This window comes from Neophocaena asiaeorientalis, unplaced genomic scaffold (genome assembly GCF_003031525.2).
Source record: "Neophocaena asiaeorientalis asiaeorientalis breed wild unplaced genomic scaffold, Neophocaena_asiaeorientalis_V1.1 scaffold166, whole genome shotgun sequence".
Taxonomy (NCBI): Eukaryota; Metazoa; Chordata; class Mammalia; order Artiodactyla; family Phocoenidae; genus Neophocaena; species Neophocaena asiaeorientalis.
The window spans coordinates 4,653,151-4,676,773 of record NW_020174933.1 but is presented as its reverse complement, the minus strand read 5'-3'; the positions used below and the strand labels follow the sequence as shown (position 1 = coordinate 4,676,773).

Here is a 23,623-nt window from a genome sequence, read left to right as displayed (position 1 = left end):
CCCCTTTCTCTCTCTGAGGCTAGAAAAGTGAAAGTAAGCAACAATGGTCTTAAAGAAACAAAAGGTCACTGGCTATCTTCAATCACCTTAATTTACCCCTAAATTATCACTCAAATCTTGCTACCACGAATTCTAAAAACTGAGTGTAATTCTAGAAGATGCAAAGTAATCTATAGTGTCAGAAAGCATACCAGGGTTGGTCTGGGGATGGAGAGGGACAGGGAGAAGTGGGAGACAGGGATTATAATACAAAGAGGTGTGAAAACACTTCGGGGGTGGGGGGTGATGGATGTGTTCATTATCTTGTGATCCTGATGGTTTCGTGAGCATACACAGAGGTCAAACCCATTACACTGCATAGTTTAAATACGTGCAACTTAATGTATGCCAGTCATACTCAATAAAGCTGTTTCTAAAATCCGTTACACAGCTGCAGTATACTACTTTGGGATTATTACACATCTTCAGCTTGGTTACGTTTTAAGTAGGCACATCATTTAACTACAAAATCTTGACTCAAAATATCCTTTCTGATGGACTCTCTAATTTATGTATAAATTTCTTCAAATATATTTCACTTTTTGGTTGATCTTAACATTTCCAAGTTTTGACAAGCTTTTACTGCTGCTTCCGAACTCTATCTCACTTTCTCTATTTCCGAAAGCCTTCTCTGAAAGCTCTCCAACATTTCTGCTTGTTGATGACGCTGGTTTTGTGTGGTTTTAGTTGTTGCTTTGTTTTGCTATATATCACATATATGGTATGGTACATATATATCTACCTAACATATATCCATCCTTATCTCTTAACCATTCCTACCTGGGGTCCATGCTATAGACAGACAGAAACAGATGGATGCCTACCTACTTTCAGTTCCCTGGATGCAAGTTCATCCAAGCCTTGCAGGATACGCCTTCTCCCTTTCCACCTTAATTTCTATTCACTCGTTAGCTGTCACCTCATCTGGTGACCTCTCCTGACCCCCACAGGTCTACCTGTTCTGGATCAGTATTGCTTACCCGGGTTCCCCATCCCAGTGCTTATGGCTTTCAGGGCATTGCGCTAAGATTATCTGCTCACTTATCAACTCCCTTGCTAGACCATGCTCTCTCTGAGGGCGGGGGACATACCTTTTATCTCTGTAACTCCAGTGTCTGGCACCTAGAACTAACATTTGATATATGGTTGCTGAATCATCCGTGTAAAATCTATCTGTACTGACCATGTCAAACCCAAAGGAAAAAGCTCCTTCAGGCGTAGAATCTGATTAAAAACATTTGAGCTGAGGAGTCTTTATATAAAAACAAATTTGAATGTTATATGTATTTTATGCTCAAAAACTCAAGTTACATGTGTGCTTTGGAATTTATTACCTTGTTCTGAAAACTGCCCAGTAACTGATAACTAAACTAAAATTTTATAAAGGCACTTAGCCAAGGGCATTAAGAGTCAAAAATATTCCACACACACACACACACACACACACACACACACCTCCTTTGCACTTGAGATCAATTTTTTAAAAACTTAACATAGCATATTATATAAACAGTATATTTTAATTTCTAGAAATGTTAAGGAAGGAACTCTAAAAATCTTATTTTACCCAATTTTGAATTATTTAATCAGACTTGATGCTGTTATGTACTGAATTATAAGACAAGTTCTATAGATACTTCAGGGAGTTGAATCTATGTTTACTCTAGTAGGGACTAAAATTTATTTACTTTTATAGGCCTAAGAAAAGAATCTCGCAAGTAACAGTACAGAAAATTTACTAGACGACAAAGAGAATAAAACGTAAAAGAGAAATGTTCTAAGAAGAACAAACAGATAAACTCATGTATTTTGGAAGGATAATTATCTAACCATTTAAGACCTATTCCATGATCAGATTAGAGAAATCGGGAGATGAAAATGACTTGGTCTGAGACAAAGCTAGGAAATTTAAGACACCTTCAATTCAAAGGTGCAATTTACCCCAATTATCACTAATGACTTTAATGATGAGGAAGCATTAGAAGGCAGTCTTAACACATTTCCCTAAAGAAGATGCAAAATTGATCTTTGCTAAGTATCTGGTAAAAAGAAGAAACGAACAAACATAATTTTTCTCCAAAATTACTTTTCATAATCAGTTCACACTAAATGTAATGCTTTGAAAACAAACAAAAGATGAACAGATTTATCTACAAATATTTCCACTACCGAGGCTCCAAAAACACATCTGCAGATCGAGCCAACAAAGATTCTGTACTTATAGAATAAATTAATAAATGGACTTGTGCCCGAGTCCTACCCAGGCAACTTCTTAAAACATTTAAAATGTTTAAAATCTCAAGTTCTAGAACAAATAAGTACAGGTTACGAAACAGTATTTTTACATTCTGTTTATTCACATTATTTGGCTGAAATACAAGTCTGACATCCATAAATTGGCATATATTTGGTTAAGCCTGAATCTCGATCTGAAAAACTACTAAAAAGCTCTTTGAAAATGTTTTGGATATATCAGTCCATAAAAATGATTTCAGACTTACCTTCCCAGGCAGGTGACTTAATATACTCTTGGACTAGGTTCTTTACATAAGCATTTAAAGAGGATGTCTCGTGAAGTCCAATGGAGCTACAAGTTAAGGGTCGCCTAAAACAGCTTTCATTAACACGCAGCCAATCACAGAGCTAGAAAAGAAAAGTGATTACTTATTTTAAAAGCTTAACTGAACAAAGGGTTTCTAACTTCCCTAAGCCAATTTCCTTTCCTCCACAATAAACTGAATTTAAATGACCGAACACAACAAAGTAACAGAACATTTATTGTCATGATTGAGTTCCGCAGATAGCTCAGACAAAAAAGTGTTCGTATGTATGTGTGTATATACACATACGTGTGTGTGGTGTGTGTGTGTTTTCTAACCTCTTCAAAGAACTTATAAACTTCATTAACAGGCAAGAATTTTTAAAGCACCTAATATAAAATGCACATTTTGATAAGGTGTTCTAACGAACATCTCTACGAAAAATAACTCATTATGCACAACAAATTACAGTCTTAAATTAAAATTTATTCCAGCTTCATATACTAAAACGAGGTATATATTTATTTATGAGAGAACATAGAATTTGAGATATAAGTTATAATGAAAGTTCCTACCCTTCTTGCAAGTTTATTTTCTATGATATGTGCATTTTAAAATACAGTTGATGCAAATGTAAGGCCAGGACTTCCCTGGTGGGCAGGGGTTAAGAATCCACCTACCAATGCAGGGGACACGGGTTCAATCCCTGGTCTGGGAAGATCCCACATGCTGCAGAGCAACTAAACCTGTGTGCCACAACTACTGATCCTGCACTCTGCAGCCTGCAAGCCACAACCAGTGAAGCCCGGGCACCTAGAGCCCGTGATCTGCAACAAGAGAAGCCACCACAATGAGAAGCCCACGCACCACAACGAAGAGTAGCTCCCTCTTGACGCAACTAGAGAAAGCCCACACGCAGCAACAAAGATCCAACACAACCAAAAACAAACAAACAAAAAGTTAGGTTTAAAAGAAAACCCCCCCACACACAAATGTAAGGCCAGACACTTTAAAACTCTTAGAGGAAAACATAGGCAGAACACTCTATGACATACATAGCAGCAAGATCCTTTTTGACCCACCTCCTACAGAAATGGAAATAAAAACAAAAATAAACAAATGGGACCAAATGAAACTTAAAAGCTTTTGCACAGCAAAGGAAACCATAAACAAGATGCAAAGACAACTCAGAATAGAAAATATTTGCAAACAAATCAACGGATAAAGGATTAATCTCCAAATTATACAAGCAGCTCATGCAGCTCAATATCAGAAAAACAAACAACCCAATCCAAAAATGGGCAGAAGACCTAAATAGACATTTCCCCAAAGAATATATACAGACTGCCAACAAACACATGAAAGAATGCTCAACATCACTAATCATTAGAGAAATGCAAATCAAAACTACAATGAGATATCATCTCACACCAGTCAGAATGGCCATCATCAGAAAATCTACAAACAACAAATGCTGGAGAGGGTGTGGAGAAAGGGGAACCCTCCTGCACTGTTGGTGGGAATGTAAATTGATACAGCCACTATGGAGAACAGTATGGAGGTTCCTTAAAAAGCTAAAAATAGAACTACCATATGACCCAGCAATCCCACTACTGGGCATATACCCTGAGAAAACCATAATTCAAAGAGTCATGTACCACCATGTTCATTGCAGCTCTATTTACAATAGCCAGGACATGGAAGCAACCTAAGCGTCCATCGAGAGATGAATGGATAAAGAAGATGTCACACATATATACAAGGAATATTACTCAGCCATAAAAAGAAACGAAATTGAGTTATTTGTAGTAAGGTGGATGGACCCAGGGTCCGTCATAGAGAGTTGAAGTCAGTCAGAAAGAGAAAAACAAATACCGTATGCTAACACATATATATGGAATCTAAAAAAAAGGGTTCTGATGAACCTAGGGGCAGGACAGGAATAAAGATGCAGATGTAGAGAATGGACTCGAGGACACGGGGAGGGGGAAGGGTAAGCTGGGATGAAGTGAGAGAGTAGCATTGACATATATACACCACCAAATGTAAAATAGATAGCTAGTGGGAAGCAGCCGCATAGCACAGGGAGATCTGCTCAGTGCCTTGTGACCACCTAGAGGGGTGGGATAGGGAGGGTGGGAAGGAGACGTAAGAAGGAGAGTATATGGGGATATACGTATGCATACAGCTGATTCACTTTGTTATACAGCAGAAACTAACACAACATTGTAATGCGATTATACTCCAATAAAGATGTTTAAAAAAAATACAGTTGATCCTTAACGACACGGGTTTACACTGTGCAGGTCCACTTACATGTGGATTTTTTCAGTAGTAAATACTATGATACTTCATGATCCATGGTTGTACACGTCCTCAGATGAAGGGCAGTTTCTTAAGAAAACAAACATACTCTTGCCATAAAATCCAGCAACTGTGTTCCTCGGTATTTACTCTAATGAGCTGAAAAGTTATGTCCACACACAAACCTGTATGTAAATGTTTATACCAACTTTACTCATAACTGCCAGGACTGAAAAGCAAACAAGATGTCCTTCAGTTGGTGAATGGATAAACAACGGCACACCCAGACAAAGGAATATTATTCAGTGCTAAAAAGAAACGTGCTACCAAGCCATGAAAAGACATGGAGGAACCTCAAAGGCATATTATAGCTTATTGAAAGAAGCCAATCTGAAAAGGCTTCACAACGTATGATTCCAACTGCAGGACGTTCTGGAAACTATGGAGGCAGTGAAATACCTGGGGCTGCCAGGGGTCTGGGGGAGCAAGAGAAAACAGGAATTACTGGGTGAACTGGGGATTTTTCCAGCACGGAAACTATTCTGTGTGATACTGCAACGGTGGACACATGCCAGAGCCCACAGAATGTATGGCACAAAGAATGAACCCTAATGTAAATTATGAACAGTAGTTAATAATAATGTATCAGCATTGGCTCATCAATTGTAACAATGTACCATGTTTAACGCAAGATGCTAATAATAACAGCCACAGGTGTTGGATGCGGAGGGTACCCAGCGGGTATATGGGAACTCTGTACTTTCTGTTCATCTTTTTTCTGTAAACTTAAACCAAGCAGCTATCTGATCAAACCAAGGGGAAAAGACAATAGTAGCCGTAGATATATACACTTGGCGTGGGCCAAGCACAGTCTGAAACATGTTTACATGCATTTTTTCATTTAAACCTCACAGCTCACACCAGATATCAAAATAAGTTCCAGGTGGATTAACCACCATTTACAAACTATACATATTGATCCAATGAATAGACCTTATTTGGGTACTTGAATAAAACTGACTCTTTGAACAAACAAAATGCAAAAAACAAACAGAAGAACACATTTATTGAACATCTGGATAAATTAAACACCAAATACTTGAATCAAGAAATTAATAACATTTTTAGGTGTGATAAGGGCGTATTTCTTAGCAGTATCTTCATCTTTTAGTAGTACATATTTCTAGATGAAATAAGATCTGAAGCAGAAGTCCAACAAAAGGAACTGATTAAATAAATTCTAAAATATTTAATCAACCGAATTTTTAAATATCCCATATTGGGGAACTATTTAGCCAACATGCTATATAATATTCAAATGTAGGTAAAGATGAAAAATAAAATTCAAAACAGTATAATCTTAATTTGTTTAGAAATATCATATGTATTAATATATCATTTAAAATCATCACTCCCAGGACATCTCATCCGGAATCGGGATCTGCCCACTAACACTGCCCCCCCACCCCAAACCGGTCCTTCTCTATTCCAGATACTTTCTGCCCCCGTTTCTCCATAGGAACCTCAGCAGCGTTACTGGTTACATCCACTCAAAGCAAATAAACAAGTTTTAAAAACCCCTGGTGACAGATAGCAAAGCAATCATATTTTACATAAAAGGCTAGTAACGAATTCAATTAGATAACAATTTTTCACAAAGTTTTCAAAGATCTTATCATTAAATTATTTTCAGGCTCACCTCTGTCCACAATGAAGTTCCTCGTCCGAAGGACTCCTCTTGTCTCAGTGACATGACAAGAGATGAGACATCAGAGAGGGATACTTTCTCCTGGGGGGGGAGGGGGGGGCAGGGCAGTTTTTAAAAAATTACTCATTTAAAAATGTTTGAATCAAACATCACTGAATCAAAATCACTGCAAAAGCAGTCTAGCAGACCACTTACGGTAGAATACTATTTGGTAAATCGAAAGCTACTTTCTAAAAAGAAAACATTATTCAACTTTTAATAGGAAGACATTGACTACAAACATGCAATTATATGCAATTATCTATGACCATTATAGAAAATGAAAGATCACTTCATACATCTAGTTTCCTTAAAATCGAGGTTGCTATCTTAGAGGTAAAACAGTCACAGATCTAAAAGCAAAAACAGAAACAGCCTGTAAGAAATTACTTATTACTTAAAAGCGAATCTTACTTTTCAACGCTGCAAAAATGACCCCGCCTTAAGAAAACCACCCGGGTCTTTTCATTCCCTGAAGGTTGAGCATCTTCAATTAAGATAGCTTGCTCTAAGCCGGGGGTCAGCAAAACCACTCACAGCCTGTTTTGTAAGTGAAGTTCTACTGGAACACAGCCATGCCCATTTATTTATAAATGGTCTATGGCTGCTCTTGAGTAGTTGTGACAGAGACCGTTTGACTCAAAAAGCCTAAAATATATACTAATCCAGCCCTTCACAAAAATGTTTGCTGACCCCTGTTCTCAGCAGTAGTGTTACTGGAGCTCTGTGAAAAACAGAGAATAAAGGTTTTCCTTGAATGTCAATTTCCTGGAAGACGTGCACAAAAAGTACAGAGGAAACCAGGTGAAAGCTTCCAAGAGTCCTCTCCCGGTACGGTCATCCAGCTACCCCACCGACGTGTAAAATGCCTACCAGGGGAGCTCCTTAGAGACCCAGCACCCAGGGTTTTTACTGGGAGCTGGTCACACAGACACCCCCTGCATCGCAGCTACAATTCCAGACCCCGGGAAGGAAAGCAGGTGTTCAGTAGAGACCACACTGTTTGTATGAGTAGTGCAGGCACAGTAGGTAGGATGGTGGGAACCCTCCTGAAATCCAAGTTCCCAGATGCCAGCCAAGGGCCAACCTTATAAGCAGGGCTTTCTAACGACAGCATCACAGGCCTGCTGTGTTAACTCTTCTATGAACAGCCGCTCACTAAGAAAGACTAGGAAACTGGAGTTAACATTAGGAAGAAAGATAAACTCACCACGTCTACCAGATTCATGGCCGTCTGAAGGAGATAGCACTGCGCTGCCCCTCGCAGCAGGATCTGATGTGTGATCATGGTGCACTGAAGAACGTCCCTGACACAGGAGAAAACACATGCACTTCCATGGTCTCAGGACAATTCTGATAGTTTGTGGTAACTGACAACTTGATTTAATATATCTACACTTTCTAACGCAGACAGTCACTGCCAGGAGAATTTCAAAGCTATTAAATAATTAAGGCCTCTAGTGGAGCTCAATTTTAATATGAAACAAATCTCCTTTTAAAAACAACAAGATAAGGACTTCCCTGGTGGCGCAGGGGTTAAGAATCCGCCTGCCAATACAGGGGACACGGGTTCGATCCCTCGTCTGGCAAGATCCCACATGCCGTGGAGCAACTAAGCCCGTGCGCCACAACTGCTGAGCCTGTGCTCTAGAGCCTGTGAGCCACAACTACTGAGCCTGTGTGCCACAACTACTGAAGCTCGCGCGCCTGGAGTCCACGCGCCGCAGCAAGAGAAGCCACCGCAATGAGAAGCCCACGCACCACAAAAAAGAGTAGCCTCTGCTCGCCGCAACTAGAGAAAGCCCGCGCACAGCAATGAAGACCTAACGCAGCCAAAAATAAATAAATTTATTTAAAAAAAAAAGACAATTTCAAAGTAAGAATTTTACACTTTTTTGAAATACTTTGTAATCAATATTAATATTTGTTATTTTATCTCTAGCTTCCTACATATAAATGTAATAAAAACAACTTACTGGCCTTATTTTTAAAGTGACCATAATCCAATAGTATGTATTATGGCATATATTTAAATTAGTAATTCATAAAACAAAATAAGTTCAACTATATGAACAGATTTTTTTAATTTACTTTTTTATTATATAAAATTAAGAGCGAAAAATCCCGATGCTGATATTAACTAAAACCACTCACTAGGGATTAAAGCAGAAGGAAAAACAAAATTTACTAATGGAAAGGTACGACAAATAACCGTATGTGAACATACTCAGAGTACATTACCTCAGGGCAAGAAGCCCTTCTATACCCAGGGCTTTACATCTTGGGATATTTGCCAAAGCCTTAGATAGAAACAAAATGGGAATAGCACACCAATGTCGGCTCGTCATCTTCTGAATAAACTTTAACAGGAAACTACCTGAAAGAAAAAGTTTTAAGACGTCATTGTTGCCAACAAGCACGTGAAAAGATGCTCAACATCATACTTTATGTAGAGAAATGCAAATCAAAAACCATAATGAGATACAACTTCACACCCATTAGGATGGCTACCATCGAAAGGACAGACAATAACAAGTGTTAACCAGGATGTGGAAACATGAACGCTCAGACATTCTTGGTGGAAATGTAAAATGGTACAGCCAGTGTGGAAAAGAGTTTGGTGGCTCCTTTAAAAGTTAAACACAGGGCTTCCCTGGTGGCACAGTGGTTGAGAGTCCGCCTGCCGATGCAGGGGACACGGGTTCGAGCCCCGGTCCGGGAAGATCCCACATGCCGTGGAGCGGCTGCGCCTGCGAGCCATGGCCGCTGAGCCTGCGCGTCTGGAGCCTGTGCTCCACAACGGAAAAGGCTACCGAAAAAAAAAAAAAAAAAAAAAAAGTTAAACACAGAGTTACTATTTGACCTAATAATTCTACTCCTAGGTATATAATTAAGAGAAGTGAAAGATTACATTCATATAAAAACCTGTATGTGAATATTCATAGGAGTTATTCCTAATAGTTAAAAGTGGAAACAATCCAAACATCTATCAACTGATGAATGGATAAACAGAATGTGAAGTATCTACACAGTGGAATATTATTCAGCTACAGAAAGGAATGGAATATTGATAAATGTTACAACATAGGTGAATCTTAAAAACATTATGCTAAGCAAAAGAAGCCAGACATAAAATACAAGGCCACGTATTATATGATTCCATTTATATGAAATGTTTAGAATAGGCAAATCTAGAGAGACAGAAAGTAAATTAGCGGCTGACAGGAACCAGGGGAAAGGAAAATGAGACTTGATTACTTATGGGCAAGGAGTTTCTTTTGGGGATGATGAAAATATTCTGGAACTAGTGGTGATAGTTGTATAACTTTGTGACTATACTAAAAAACCACTGAACTGAACAATTTAAAAGGGTGAATTTTATGGTGTGTGAATTATATCTCAATAAAGCTGTTGGGAACAAAAAAAAATCAATGTCATTTCAATTTCATTCCTTTTTAGTAAGGTAAGTATTCTAGTGCATTGCAGAAATTCTGATAACCATGTAGCTATATATTTAATAGTTAAGGTAAAAGATAAACTTTTTACTGTTGGAAACCATTCATCTGTTGGAGATATTAAAGAAACACAGGATGAGAAGTACCAATGGTAGCTGGCCTCTGGTATCTGCAAGCAGTGATATTAGATCTTTCTCACAGGTTATTTCGTACCTACCCTGGATCTAATCACTGTAATTAAGTATTTTGAGATACAAAAGGATGGTGCTCTATCCCGCTTTCTCTGCTAATATGTGATATCTTAAGGATCTTCAAGTCATAGTAGTTAATAAAAATGTCTGTTTCCTGAGATCATCACTTACAATGACTTTTAAGAAATCCCTGGACGCTCCTCAAAGGGTATGACCTGTATTTTATATCTCCCGAAGTGCCTAGCTCAGAACTAGATACGCTTAGGATATTGTTGACAGAAAAAACTACAAAGTAAGAACTGTAAATAAACATTCTACCTGCCCTCCCTCCTGCTGGACTAATTCAGTTCCCATCTTCTGCCTCACAGCTCTCTCGTGACACAAGGACGATGGCAACAGCCATGCCTCTACTGCTTGTTCACTCACCACACTGACAGGGTCACACGGCCACAAACTCTAGGCGCTCAAACTCTGGGGGGCACTGATCACCGTCATGACGTGAGATGTGCCAATGTGGTTGGCAAATGAATCCCCAGACTGTAAGCTTCCAAATTCTAGCAAACTAAAGAACGGCTCTGACAGTTATCTTCTCCAGTTTAACTTTTTAAAAAAGTCATCAAAACAATCCATTTTCTATAAATCTAAAGTTGTGATATACAGGTGACCATCTTTTCTCTTTCTTCCCTGACTTTTGAATACATAGTACCACTGGTCATTGGTCACCCTATTTGCAGATTAAATACAAAAGAAAAAGTATATATATATATATTTATTTATTTATTTTATAGCCAGGGTCACTTTCTAAGTCACAAAGCCCAGAATGAAAAAAAGACTCGGAAAGAAGAGTGGGCCCTGCTACTCGGCAAGCAAAATACTACCGGTTTTGTGCTTTGCTTACCAACATAGCCCATCAGGAAGAAAAGTACATCTCCAACCTGAAGAAGTGGGATATTTCTAGGATACAAGGTCTTACGAAAAGCAAGTATTTTTTCCCTTTCTTATCTTTCTGAGTCAATATCTATAAAGGGACAACTTTGCCACAATAGACACTCTGTTTATAACTTTTTCCTAAGCCCAGGTTCTTTCTTTCTTCGACCTATTTTGTTCATTTTTGAAACTGAATGGAGACAAGTGGAAAGAACGGCCAACTGCAGCACACACTGCAAAACTGCTTCCATGCTACAGATACCAATACTGGTATCACGTTACATACAAAAGTAAAATTGTGTACTCAGTTTCAATGGACATGTGTATAATTCTGACAAAATTTGCATACTCTGGAAAAAGGAACTATTTTGATAATACTGATTATAATAGTCATAGGTTGGTGCTTATAACCAACATACTAAAAATTTAAGCTAATAAATTAAAAAGAAACTCTTTACTGACACATACTCTTTATTTCTTCTGGAAGAAGAGAAATGTAAGTGACTAAGAACTTCTGTAATTTCAATCCCAGTGGAGAACCACTTCCTATCAGCTGGCCTGGGGACCTACAGACAAAGGGGAAAAAAAACAAATATTTTAAATCTATTTACAAATAAGTAGACTGAAACTAAATGGAATATGGCCCAAATGTCTTTCAACAATAAAACAATAAAACCATCTTCTTCTTCTAAACCTGCATTCTATTTTTCAGTAAAATCTTGAGGATCCTTCTGCTAAAAACATCAGAGATCTTCTAGGAAAACAGACCTCATGAGTTAGCAATGTGCGACACTAAGCAGGCATGGATTTCTTTTTTAATGACACTTTCTCTGACACACATATATGAACCTTGCCAAATAGTATCGTTTAAAAAAAAGTCTAAAAATGAAACTTTAAAATTATATTTTATTGTTCCCAACACCTAATCCAATGATTTTAAATCTTTAAGTATTAAATAAAAGAAATAACATTCACAGAAAGACATATGTTAGTAATAAGTAACTTTTGCAAGAGCATTTAATTATTAACATCTACTGAAGTCACATTGTCTTTTTTTTTTTTTTTTTTTTTTTTTTTTTTGCTATATGCTTCGGCCAGGGACATTACCTGTTAATTGAACACATTAGGGTGCTAGGGAACTGAAGGCATTTCGTAATAAATGTGTTTGTCAACTCTCAGAAAGCACCACGTTGGTTTTACTGCTTTCCAGCAGTCTAATTGCTTCAGAAAACTATTCAACAGTAATGATTATTTGAAATTGAAAAATAATCGGCAAATCTAGCGTTGCTATGCTCTTTCGATATTCAATAGGACTAAATATTAATATGACTTAGCACAGACTAACTTAAAAATTTTAAAGAAGTTGGTGGTGAGTTTTTTTCTATTAGAGGTATACCAAACAAGACTTGCAAGTATAAAAAAACTTAGTTTTCAAAATTAGACAACATAATTTCAAAAGCAAGGGAACTTTTTGAAGATATAATTCAAGAATACAGGTAATGCTCAAAAAATGAGAATAAGGCACAATACTGACAAACTCTTCCCAGTATCAACCTGGACAAAGGGTAATGGCGTCAAATAAACAATATGTCATGGAGAATGGCCTCCACCGTCAGATAGGGAAAGGGGGAAGTTAGAATGAACTCTGTGGTAGTGGACTAGAAATGGATGTGCTGGTGTGAACTGATGGTCTTTAATATGGATGGATGGATGGACAGACAGACACTGAAATATAGACGGTAAGTCTGCTCAGCAGACAGAGCTAAGAAACAGAGGTATACACACACACACACACACAAAATCGTCATGAGAGAGAAGACGATTAAGCACATATGGTTAAACAGTATCACTTAGGGAATGTGGATAAAAGATAAATGAGAATTCTTTGTATTATTCTCACAACTTTTCTATAAGTCAAGATCAAAAGTTAAAAGAAAAAGGAAAAAATAAAAGTGTCAAGTGTTGGTTAGCCAAAGTCACTACAATTTCCAAGAGGGCAGAAATCAGGAGTAAGGGAGAAGAAGTAGCTATGTAAGATATCCTTCCCAAAAGGTCAAGAATGGATGGGTTCAAAGTAGGAAAGGAAAGAAAAAGAGAAACACCTGACACAACTACTGGAAGAAAGGCAAGAAGAATAACAAACACAGAAGGGATGACATGGTTAGAAAAAGCTGAATATCTACAAGGCAACGTATATTTATGGAACAAATTCATTGAACAATCTGGTCATACTTCACAATCACATTAAATTTATATACCAAATACATATGACTGCATTGCTGCTAAATAACAATGTTTGTTTACCTGCTGTATAGAGAGCTCTGTGAAAGTGCATCCATTAATGCCCCAATAATAAACTAAAAAAAAAAGAAAAAAAGTATTTGATGTTAAGTTGTAACTGTAATTTTGAACAGTCAGCTTGCTGTAACTGCATATCCTACACAGGGCTACAGAAGAGCTGTTACAAGCAAAGCTGATCTCTCATGCTGTAGGTTGGTTTATGATAGTCTTGGAGGATACCTTAATTCCACCAGAATGACAAAACAAATACTGAATTTTCCCACCTGATAAAAACATATGGAATACTGAGAGGAGAGTACATGCTGTGCTGAGAAGGAAGAAAAGAGTCCAAAGAAGGGACACATGGTGGAAAATAAAGATAGTAACAAAGGAAAAAACAAAAAGATACTCAAGAGAAAATTCAAGCCCCTATGCCTGGAAGATAAAGGGGGAAAAGTATATCTTCAAAAATGTTACCAGACAAAAAAGCAAGCTTCCAGAAGTGCAAGAAGGCTACGAGAATGTAGAAAAATGATGCATATTAGAACACTATACATGTAGTTGGACAATTAGGAAAGTTTACTTCAGTTACCTCTAAATGAGAGGTACATTACCATACCAAAGTCAGGGACCACCTGACTCACGTGGCACCATAATATAAAACTTTAAGTCACAGCTGTAGCTCTCACACTCTCTTTGCTTTCTGTGATTTCTGATAAATGGAAGCATAGATGCTAATAATATAGCTCTAAAGGCAACCTCTGCTCAGTACAGTCGATAGTAATTCATCGACTCAGAACTGGGGGACTAGCGTGACTAAACAAAGAGCGGTAATTCTGTGATTCAGAACTGTGGAAACAATATCACTAACACGCTTCTATACCAGTTTTCATGCTGTTGACTTTTGTTCAGAATACTGATAACAAAGAACTACTGGTAATGATGCAGGCAGCCTATCGACAAACTACATTACAGAAAGTGTTCTCCCAGTACGATAGCTAAGTTTAGAGAAATAGGATTTGTTGTATGCAAACCTCTAAAATGCTACTTGCGATTTTCAAGGCCTAGTGTATATTTTTTGAAGATCACATAGGATAAAACAAATACCTTCGCCCCTCATCTTTTGACAAAGGGAAAAAGGAAAGGGAAAGGCTGTCATTACCTCAGAAAATTCTGCTGAAAATGGAAGAACCCTTGTTTCATAGAGCTCCAAAAAATGGGTAACGCCTTCTTTGGTCAGGATTTTATTTTCACTTTCAAACATTCTTTTATAAATACACAGATGCCAGGATGGGTGAAAGAGCCAACATCCTGTGGAAATAAACACCAAATGTTGACTTCAGATTCTCACATCATGTTGCCCCATGTAGACTATATATTCAAAACTAAACACAAACACATTAACTTCATTACAACACCGCAAAAGTGAGTCTCTTTTTAATCGCATCTGAGGGTGTTTAATTACTGAATAACCAAAATAACTTCAGTATTTGGCATTCCATTTTCAGAGAGATTCATTGAGAAAGGCCGCAAGCGAGTGTCATAGTGGCTACAGCGTACAAAAATTAAATACAACCCCACGCAGGTTGAAACTCTAGGTTTGGGGTGATTTCAACCAATTCTTCTCTCACCTTACTTCAATCCATTTTTCATACAGAAACGTGAAACTGTCCCTGCTCTATTTAAAACCCTTGCGTGGCTTCTCAAAACTCAGACTGAAAAACAAGCGAGGCATGAACTGCTTCTGACAACTACTCCGACCTTAACCCGCCTTCCCACACCACTGTGCTGTGGTTTACTGGTTGGGTCCTCTACCCCACTCAGCTGTTCCCATCTCAGGGCTTCTGCACCCAGAGCTGTCTCCTCAACCTCTGTGTCACCCTTCAGGCAGGTCTTTCCTAGCTGCCCTCTCCAAGGTATGGCCTCACTCACTAGATAACTCCATTTCTGCCTCTTGTTTGTTGCCTGTCTAGAACTTATCATCAAAATAACTCCATTTCTGCCTCTTGTTTGTTGCCTGTCTAGAACTTACCATCAAAGCTATTTTTTCCTGGAAAACAGATAAAAATCAAGTGAAAAAGAGTACATCTGTCTCACCACTTTATCCCAGCGCTTAGCATGTATTGGACACTAGGTAAACATCTATTAAGTAAATATACAAATGAGTGAGAAACAAAAAATGGAGTATGTACCTTGGACATACTTTAACTTTTTTGAAATATCCTTTAACACTATTAGAAAAAAAACTCAGCATTTTTAACTCATGGCATTCTATAAATAAATCAGTCTTTTTTTTTTTTTTTTTTTTTTAATTTACACCAAGATGCTTGTTTAATCCTTTGGCAGTGATTTTACAAAATCTGTCACCGCCATTTGATTTGGTTTGCCAAGAGCTGTGGGCAAGACGTGGTAATAAGAGAATCATTTTAACAGTAAATGCATAAGTGAAGTCACAACAGGATTCAATTAAATTCTAGCCCCAGGTGGGACTACAGATTCCTACGGTCTGTGAAAAATCCCAGTGTATCAGAAAACAACCATAGCAATCAGCTGAATAAAGCTCAATTCCTAAGGGGTCGAACTACTAAAGTTGTAATTATCTAAAGTAGGCACTAAAACCCATCTACCTAGGTTACTTCTCATGTGTAAACATGATAATGTAGCATTTTATCATTCATATGAATACAAAACACCATGAGCTTGCATTTAGCTGTCTCGTTGATCTAAACTTAATTTCATAAAATAATTTTAAGAAGCTCCAGCTTCATTTTATTTCTCCTGAAAAGCCCTCATAATATAGAACTGATACAGGACTTAAAAACCATATTTCAAATAGCATCTTGGAATTTTCTCTTCCTAAGAAGTCCAACCTACAGAATAGCTGAAACCCGAAGAAAATAACTCTAACAATGAAACAGATACATTAAGAGAATAAGGATGGAAAGCACTTAAAATATGTAATACCAAAGAGCTCTTATTAAAAATGAATAATACACCATGACTAAAACATTACCAAAGAGCCCTTATCTTTCAAGGATATATACTGAAAAAAATTACAGATGAAATGATATGCTGTCTAGGAATGGGCTTCAAAATCGTTTGATGGGGAGGGAGCAGGAAAGGCCACGTATGATGTGAGACAGAGACTGGCACGAGTTGATCACTGCTAAAGCCAGGTGGTGGGGTTCATCATACAAACTCTTCTCCTTCCATGAATGTCTGAAATTTTCTATAATCAGAAGTTTATAAGTTACCAGACCTCTAAATTATAGAAAACTCTGCAGCCATTTAAAATTAAATTCTCAAAGACTATTTAAGGACATAGGTAAATGCATTTGGCTATACTGCTGAGTGAGAAAAAACCATGAACAATCAATCCACAAGGTGTGTATCTGGAATGTTAGCAGCTGTCTCTTGGTAGCAGTAAATTCATATATTCCTATAACATGCTCTATAATGAATAAGAGTTAATTATAAAATTAAGGGGAAAAACTGTAAGTGTTATAAAAAAGCAAAATAAAGTAACTGTTACCATTTTCCTCTGACACTGCATATTCAAACAGATTGTTTAGCTTTGGTAAAACTGGCTTTATAACATGTATCTGAAAAAACAAAAGCAAAAAGCCACAGGAAATGAAAATTCACCGTTCAAAACTCAAAAGACTTTTCATCTATTTATACAACAGTCACTCTGTTCCTCCTTACCACCCTGGAGAAGAGGCAGGGCCTGTATACCAATATGTTACAAAGAGGAAAAAATACTGCGATGCTTTATCTAGTTACTCACGTTGCTCAAGGCCACACATTTAGAAGCAGAGTCAGTTCTGAGTTCAAGGCTCTTTGTTCTTAGACTCTGCTACAGATACCAGCGTCTAATTTACATACCCTACAAACTAAAGGTAAATCACAGTTTCTAAATAGCGAGGGTCTTGAGGATATACTGATTCAGGAAAACCATAAGTTTAGAAATGCTTTTCCTTTATTGCTCATCCTTGTACCTACATATATTTAGTACATATGAGTAATTATTTATTTTAGTCCACAAACAATGCATCTGGACTGACACCTCCCAGTGGCTCCACGATGGCAGGCCCCGCACCTTACGGACTGAGAACCCCTACAACAGGGGTTCTCCAAGTGTGGTGCCCAGAATGGCAGCTTATGGATCTCCAAGGAACATGTAAAATATCTGACTTCTCAGGCCCCACTGCAGACCTACTGAATCAGAAACTTTGCAGGCCAGACACTTTCATGAGCCATCTGGGTGATTCTAATGAATGTTAAAGTTTGAGAACATTGCACTAGAGTAGGTAATCTTAAGAGATTCTTCTCAACTTAAAAACCCTTAAGATCCTACAAAAATGAACTCAAAGTTGACTGCAAATGATTTTTCAAGTTTCCATTCTCAGGACCAAGAATGTGAAGGAAGGAAGGAAGGAAGGAAGGAGGGAAGGAAGGAAGGAAGGAAATCTACAAAATCAAAGGGCCATTATAGGGTCATTATTTAGTTAATAACAATTTACCTCAGACTTTAAGTAACATTTCCCTTAGTGTGCATTTCTTAGGAGATTATTCATAACATCAAGAAACCAAAAACTCGTAAACATTTTAGAAGTAAATGCCAAGGGAAGATCAAATAAGACTGAATTCTTGGAATGATAACTTAAGTCACCTGAAAGTATTCTTTAATTTCCTGAGTTTATATTCAATCTTAAATTGCCAGAAAACAAAGTACGCTTTATGGAGCTTTACTCCATTATGCTACATCCAAGTTGGCCTTTTTGTATTGCTTTTACGGAATGTTTGGGGAAAAAACCCCAAGAACTGCATTTACATAGGATTTGTTAAAATATGAAAACACTTACCTGATTTCCTTCAAGAGTTTCCATAATTAATATATAGTTTTCCCAAAACTTTAGAAGCTCATCTTTTTTCTTCTCAGACCACCAAAACAGACTTGGGCCTGATATGGTTTAAAAAAGAAAATTAGTTCCTAGATTTAGTTCCTAAATCAGAAACTCTCATAAGCTTCCAAATGATAACAGTTCTTAAAATTATGCTACTATTACCAAATGTTGTTTTCTCTAACAATGGAGGGTGCCCCTGTATTAGAGCCTAGGTAGGAGGCTTTGGCAAACAAGAATCTCAAAAGGAGGTTTTTTCAAAAAAAATTAAGGTTACTACCTTGGAACTCTGGGTAAGGATGACAGATTTGAACACATGTACTCTACCTTCTCTCCCTAAGAATCTCACTATAACAGTAAGAGATTTTTCAAAGGCAAAAACCCAAGAATTGGAGAAAACAGGGGAGCAGACAACAGCAATGAAATCAGGAGCCACAAATCAGATTAAAAGCAAGCAGAATCAAGACAAGTGACTAGTAAGTTGGCACAAGGAAAGCAAAGAAAAAAATCTGATTCACACTACAAAATCCCCCCAAGCCTAAGGAACTGGCAGAAAAAAATACTTCAGTAAGTAGAGGTGAAAATCAAGGCTAAACTAAAAAGGATTTGTTTAACGTGTTTAAGAAACAGATCCCCAGATGCCCTTTCCTGTGTTCTGAACAGGAAAAAGACTGGGATTGATTCTCTGGGGAAGGTAAAAGAGTGGGTCTCCAGATTGAGGGGCACTGGACACGGCTGATGTCAGGGTGAGTGCCACATGAAAATGGGAAGTGAACACGTATGCACCCTGGATGCTGAGACCCCCTTCCACCTGCCCCCATCACCGTCTTGGCCTCTCAGGTCCCAGAGGACCGTCTCCATGGCATGTGGCCACCCCAAGAGGAAAGACCTGAAAATACTTTCACCAGAGATTACCTAACAAAATGCCCTGGCCAGATCGCCTTACAGCAAAGTGCACAGTCAACAAGCACCACGCATGTGTTTAGAGCTTCAAACTTGACTTTTCGTCCCACATTCTTACGTATATAAGCAGGTGTCTAAGGCTCACCAGACATCTAGGGAAACCTCTACACTAAAGATCAAGACCAAAACAAATAAACAAGGAAATCTGGAGAAAACAAAACTACACAGGAAAAAGAAAACCTAAAAAAGAAAAAACTTTCACTAATATTTTAAAGGGAGATAAGATAGTGTGGTTATGATATAAAAACAGGATACTATTAACAAGGGGGCATTCCAAGAACAAAAAAGATCTCATGAGAATAAAAATCTGATAGCAAAAAGAAGAAACTCAAAGAAAGAACTGGAAATAAAGTTGAGGAAATCACCCAGGAAGTGGAGCACAAAGACAAAACCACAGAAAACAGGAGAGAAGAGATGTGTTAAAGGCCAGTCCAGGAGGTTCGATAACCAAAAAGAGAACAGAAAGCAAAAAAGGAAGGGAGGAAATCAAAGTAATACGAGAGCAGTTCTCAGGACCGAAGGACATGATTTCCAGATTGAAAAGGTCCGAGTGCCCTACACCAGGATGTAAACAGGTCCTCAAAACGGAAATGGCAGAAAGCTGGGGATACAGTCTCTATAATCATCCATGGAGAAGAAACAGCTCACATACAAATAAACAGGATTCAAATGGTTTCAGACTTCTCAACAGTAACAATGGGGGCTCGAGCCTCTAAGACATCAGATGGATGGATGCCTTTAAAATTTTGAACAGAAATGTTTTCCAAGCCAGAATTCTACCCCAATCAAACCATCACTTGAATGTGAGGGCAAAATAAAAGTGTCTAGATATGCTTGGTCTTGGCTTCCAAGAAAGCCACAAGAAAACATTACTGCCACACCAACAAAGAGAAGAAAGGCTGGATTATCAACAAAACCCTAAACTTTTTTTTTTTGTGGGGGGAGGTCCATCAGAGAGCTGAGGTCGCATTGCTCTCTGAATTCCAAAGGGCAAAAAGCCTCTCCAAGAATAAGACAGGACACACGAACTGCAGTTAAAAAATAAAATAAAAATTTGACAAGTTTTTAAAAGCCAAGTGTGGACAACTTAGAAACTCTGGGAACCCCAAGGGAGTCTACACCCACTCACCAGCTCTTTTCCTCAAGGCCTCCCCCATGTGTTCAAGAAAGACTGTGGGCAGGGCAGGGGACCCTGGAGGCGTGGGCATGCAGGGCCCATCCATGCCCTGCAGGAGTACAAGGTGGTGGTCAACTGAAGACGCCTGCCTGCACCCTGGACCCTTCCCTGACAGGAGGCCAAAGCTGTCGGCCGCCGGTGGAAACCCTCCCACAATCCCACCCTTGTCCCTGCTCTCACACCAGGCAAAGTTGGCTGCCCCTCGGGATGGCTAAACACTTGCTCTCCCCTCGACCCTGCACTGACACGAGGAAAGCCTCTTATGTGTCCGGCACTCATATGAAGCAGGTCTGCTGCTGTGGAGGAGGGCAGAGTATCAGCCCTCAAGACCCACCACAGATACAAGCAGAATGCAGCCGCCACAGGAGAAGTTAAGGAAACTCTTAACCCTTCATTAAGTAGGAGGCAGAGGTTATGTGCCACTGGAGAGGGAGCAGAGATGGCTAAAAAGTTTGAACCCTGGGCTTCCCTGGTGGCGCAGTGGTTGAGAGTCCGCCTGCCGATGCAGGGGACACGGGTTCATGCCCCGGTCCAGAAAGATCCCACATGCCGCGGAGCGGCTGGGCCCGTGAGCCATGGCCGCTGAGCCTGCGCGTCCGGAGCCTGTGCTCCACAACAGGAGAGGCCACAGCAGTGAGGGGCCCGCGTACAAAAAAAAAAAAAAAAAAGTTTGAACCCTAAGGATCGGGCACATGGGGCCTAAGAAGAGGCTGTTGTAGGAGAAATGAAAAGTTTCCTCCTTCCCCATCTCAGGCTTTGCACCAGGTAACCAACACCAGCAGTCTACCCTCGAGGAAAGGACAAAGGCATGGAGGAAGCTCTCCATCCGTGGAGTCGGCATCGAGGGCTTGAGAAAAACTAGAACACTGAGAAAAACCTTATAGGCTTCACACTAAACATTAGGAGGCAACAATCCACCACCAACAAAATCCAAAGCCAGCTCACCAGAGTGACTCAACCCAAATAGTCTAACAGAGAGGAGTGCCTATCATCGAAGGCATAAATATTTCAGTCTCTGCTGAAAAAAGTGATCCCACTGCCAAGAGATAAAACAGAAAACAAAACCAAACTCAGATATGGTCCAAGTACAGAACTTGTACATAACTATGATGAGTATGTTAAAGGATCTAATGGAAAAGGTAGACAACATGCATGAACAGCTGGGGATTTTCAGGAGATGGAAACTATAAAAAAGTGACAGATAGAAATGATAGAAATGAAAACATATCAGACATAAAGGATCCTTTGATTAAATTATCAGATATGCAAGGTCTTAAAAAGTTTTATCTCAGGGAACTATTAGAAAATACATTACAACAAATGAGTAAACCAAAGAAGAGGATGAACTCCAGGAAACAAGAGCCCCAACACAGAATCAGGTGAAGGGAATCTCCCAGATGATAGTGAAGGCAGATCTAAGAATGTCAGCTGTGCACCAGACTGAGCTTGTAAGAGGACTCTAGGAGACACTTCTTCAGGAAAACTTATAATGCCTGATGATCTGACTTTGTACAGGAAAGATTTAGACAATTAACTAAGAATCTGGGGTTGAATTAGTGATAAGAATGGAGACAACGAAACATAAATGACATTAATCTAGCAAAAACTTGCAGGAAGGAAAAAAAAACATCATATATACACAGATCACCTGTGAACAGTATTTTCATAGTCATAATTTTGTTGAACTCACATTTAACCAAAATTACAAGAATGATATTGGACTTTATGACATTACTAGATCATTTCAAGATACGGGGGTAAATACCAAAATAATCAGCTAAAAGAGGTAAAGGTGGCTGCCCTCTGAAATGAAGGAAATGGGCGGGGGCACAAGCATGAGACCACTGCTTATCTTTAAAACTGCAGAATGACTGACTCTTTAAAATAAATGAGTGTTTAACTTTGGTAATTTAAAAAATGTTTTCCAGTGACAACTCTCATTGGATGATCACCAACTTTTGGACTGTTAAAATATTTACTACCTGATGTTTTAAGCTTATATAAAAATCTAATCTACTCACAACTTCAGCCAAACAAAAATCCTTTACCAGTATAAATAAGTAGGCAGCTCCAGTTGAAAAAGTAGACATTTTCTATCAATTGAAGCAGTTTTGAATCAGTCAATCCATTTTTGACTTTGATAGCTCAAACTTAATTTAAGACGAGAATTGTGCTTTCACATAATTTCAGTGAGCAAATCAATCAATAGGAACATACCCAATTGAAGGGAGGCCTTGCTATTTCATCTACTCTTGTTCTGTAATAAAGTTGTAGGAAGCACAGGCTCAAAATGTAAAAAAACTGAAACCTCACTCAATTAAATCAATTTCAAAAATACTCTCCAAAGGTCGACTTAAGGCCCATATGCTTAACAAATATTTTAAAATCCTGCTAAGAGAACTACCAAGGGAAATTTCAAAAGAATGTGCTAGTTTCCATCACAAAATTCTAACGCTCGAGACTCAATTCATCGCTCAGTACACGTAAATAATTTTCCTTTCAATTTGATGGGCGCTAACGCTTCTTCCCTGTTAGAACGGACCTACCACGATATAGTGCAAATTTGGTCTGTAAAATCCTGCCTGGGCTCGTTCCTAAATTATTCCCACGGATGCAGTATTCCACCTGCTCTGGCTCAGAAAGTTTAGGAGATGCAGACTCCTCTCGGCTGCAGTGATCTGTGTCAGTTCAGAAAACACCCTCGACATGAGGTTCCCAAGGTTTTTCAGGCTTTATGGGGACCATGAGAATAATCCAATTCAGTACGGATCTCGGAGACTACCCCAGGAGCTGACTGCCGGAAGCAGGGGGCCTCCCTCCCAGAAAGCCAAGTAGGGATGGGCCCGGGGGCAAAGAAGCAAGTACCGGTTCCTTCCTGGGGGGCGCACGCGCAGTCGGTCCCCAGCTCCGCCGACACCTCCACAGCCCGCTGCAGCAGGTAACGCGCCCGCTTGCGCGTCAGGGCGTCCTCGGCCCGGGTCAGCCCCGCCTGCACCGTCCTCCAGAAGCGCCAGCAGCGCCGGGCGTCCGGGTCCGCCTCGCGCGCCGCGGTGGCGCGCTCCGCGCCAGGCTCGGGCAGCAGCTTCTCCGCCAGGG

At 39.1% G+C, this 23,623-nt stretch overlaps 1 protein-coding gene across 1 annotated transcript in view; it reads right to left on the bottom strand.

The window, feature by feature from the left end:
- TARBP1 (tRNA guanosine 2 -O-methyltransferase TARBP1) overlaps nt 1–23,623 on the bottom strand; it is a 62,316-nt gene that overhangs the window by 38,490 nt on the left and 203 nt on the right. Inside the window, exons 2-11 of the mRNA XM_024761487.1 lie at nt 23,393–23,621; nt 18,349–18,446; nt 17,016–17,085; nt 14,646–14,794; nt 13,508–13,560; nt 11,672–11,769; nt 8,872–9,007; nt 7,841–7,937; nt 6,583–6,672; nt 2,541–2,682 (exon numbers count right to left, since the gene is read on the bottom strand). Coding sequence (XP_024617255.1) covers nt 2,541–2,682; nt 6,583–6,672; nt 7,841–7,937; nt 8,872–9,007; nt 11,672–11,769; nt 13,508–13,560; nt 14,646–14,794; nt 17,016–17,085; nt 18,349–18,446; nt 23,393–23,621 — 1,162 coding nt within the window. The remainder of the gene's footprint in view (nt 1–2,540; nt 2,683–6,582; nt 6,673–7,840; nt 7,938–8,871; nt 9,008–11,671; nt 11,770–13,507; nt 13,561–14,645; nt 14,795–17,015; nt 17,086–18,348; nt 18,447–23,392; nt 23,622–23,623) is intronic.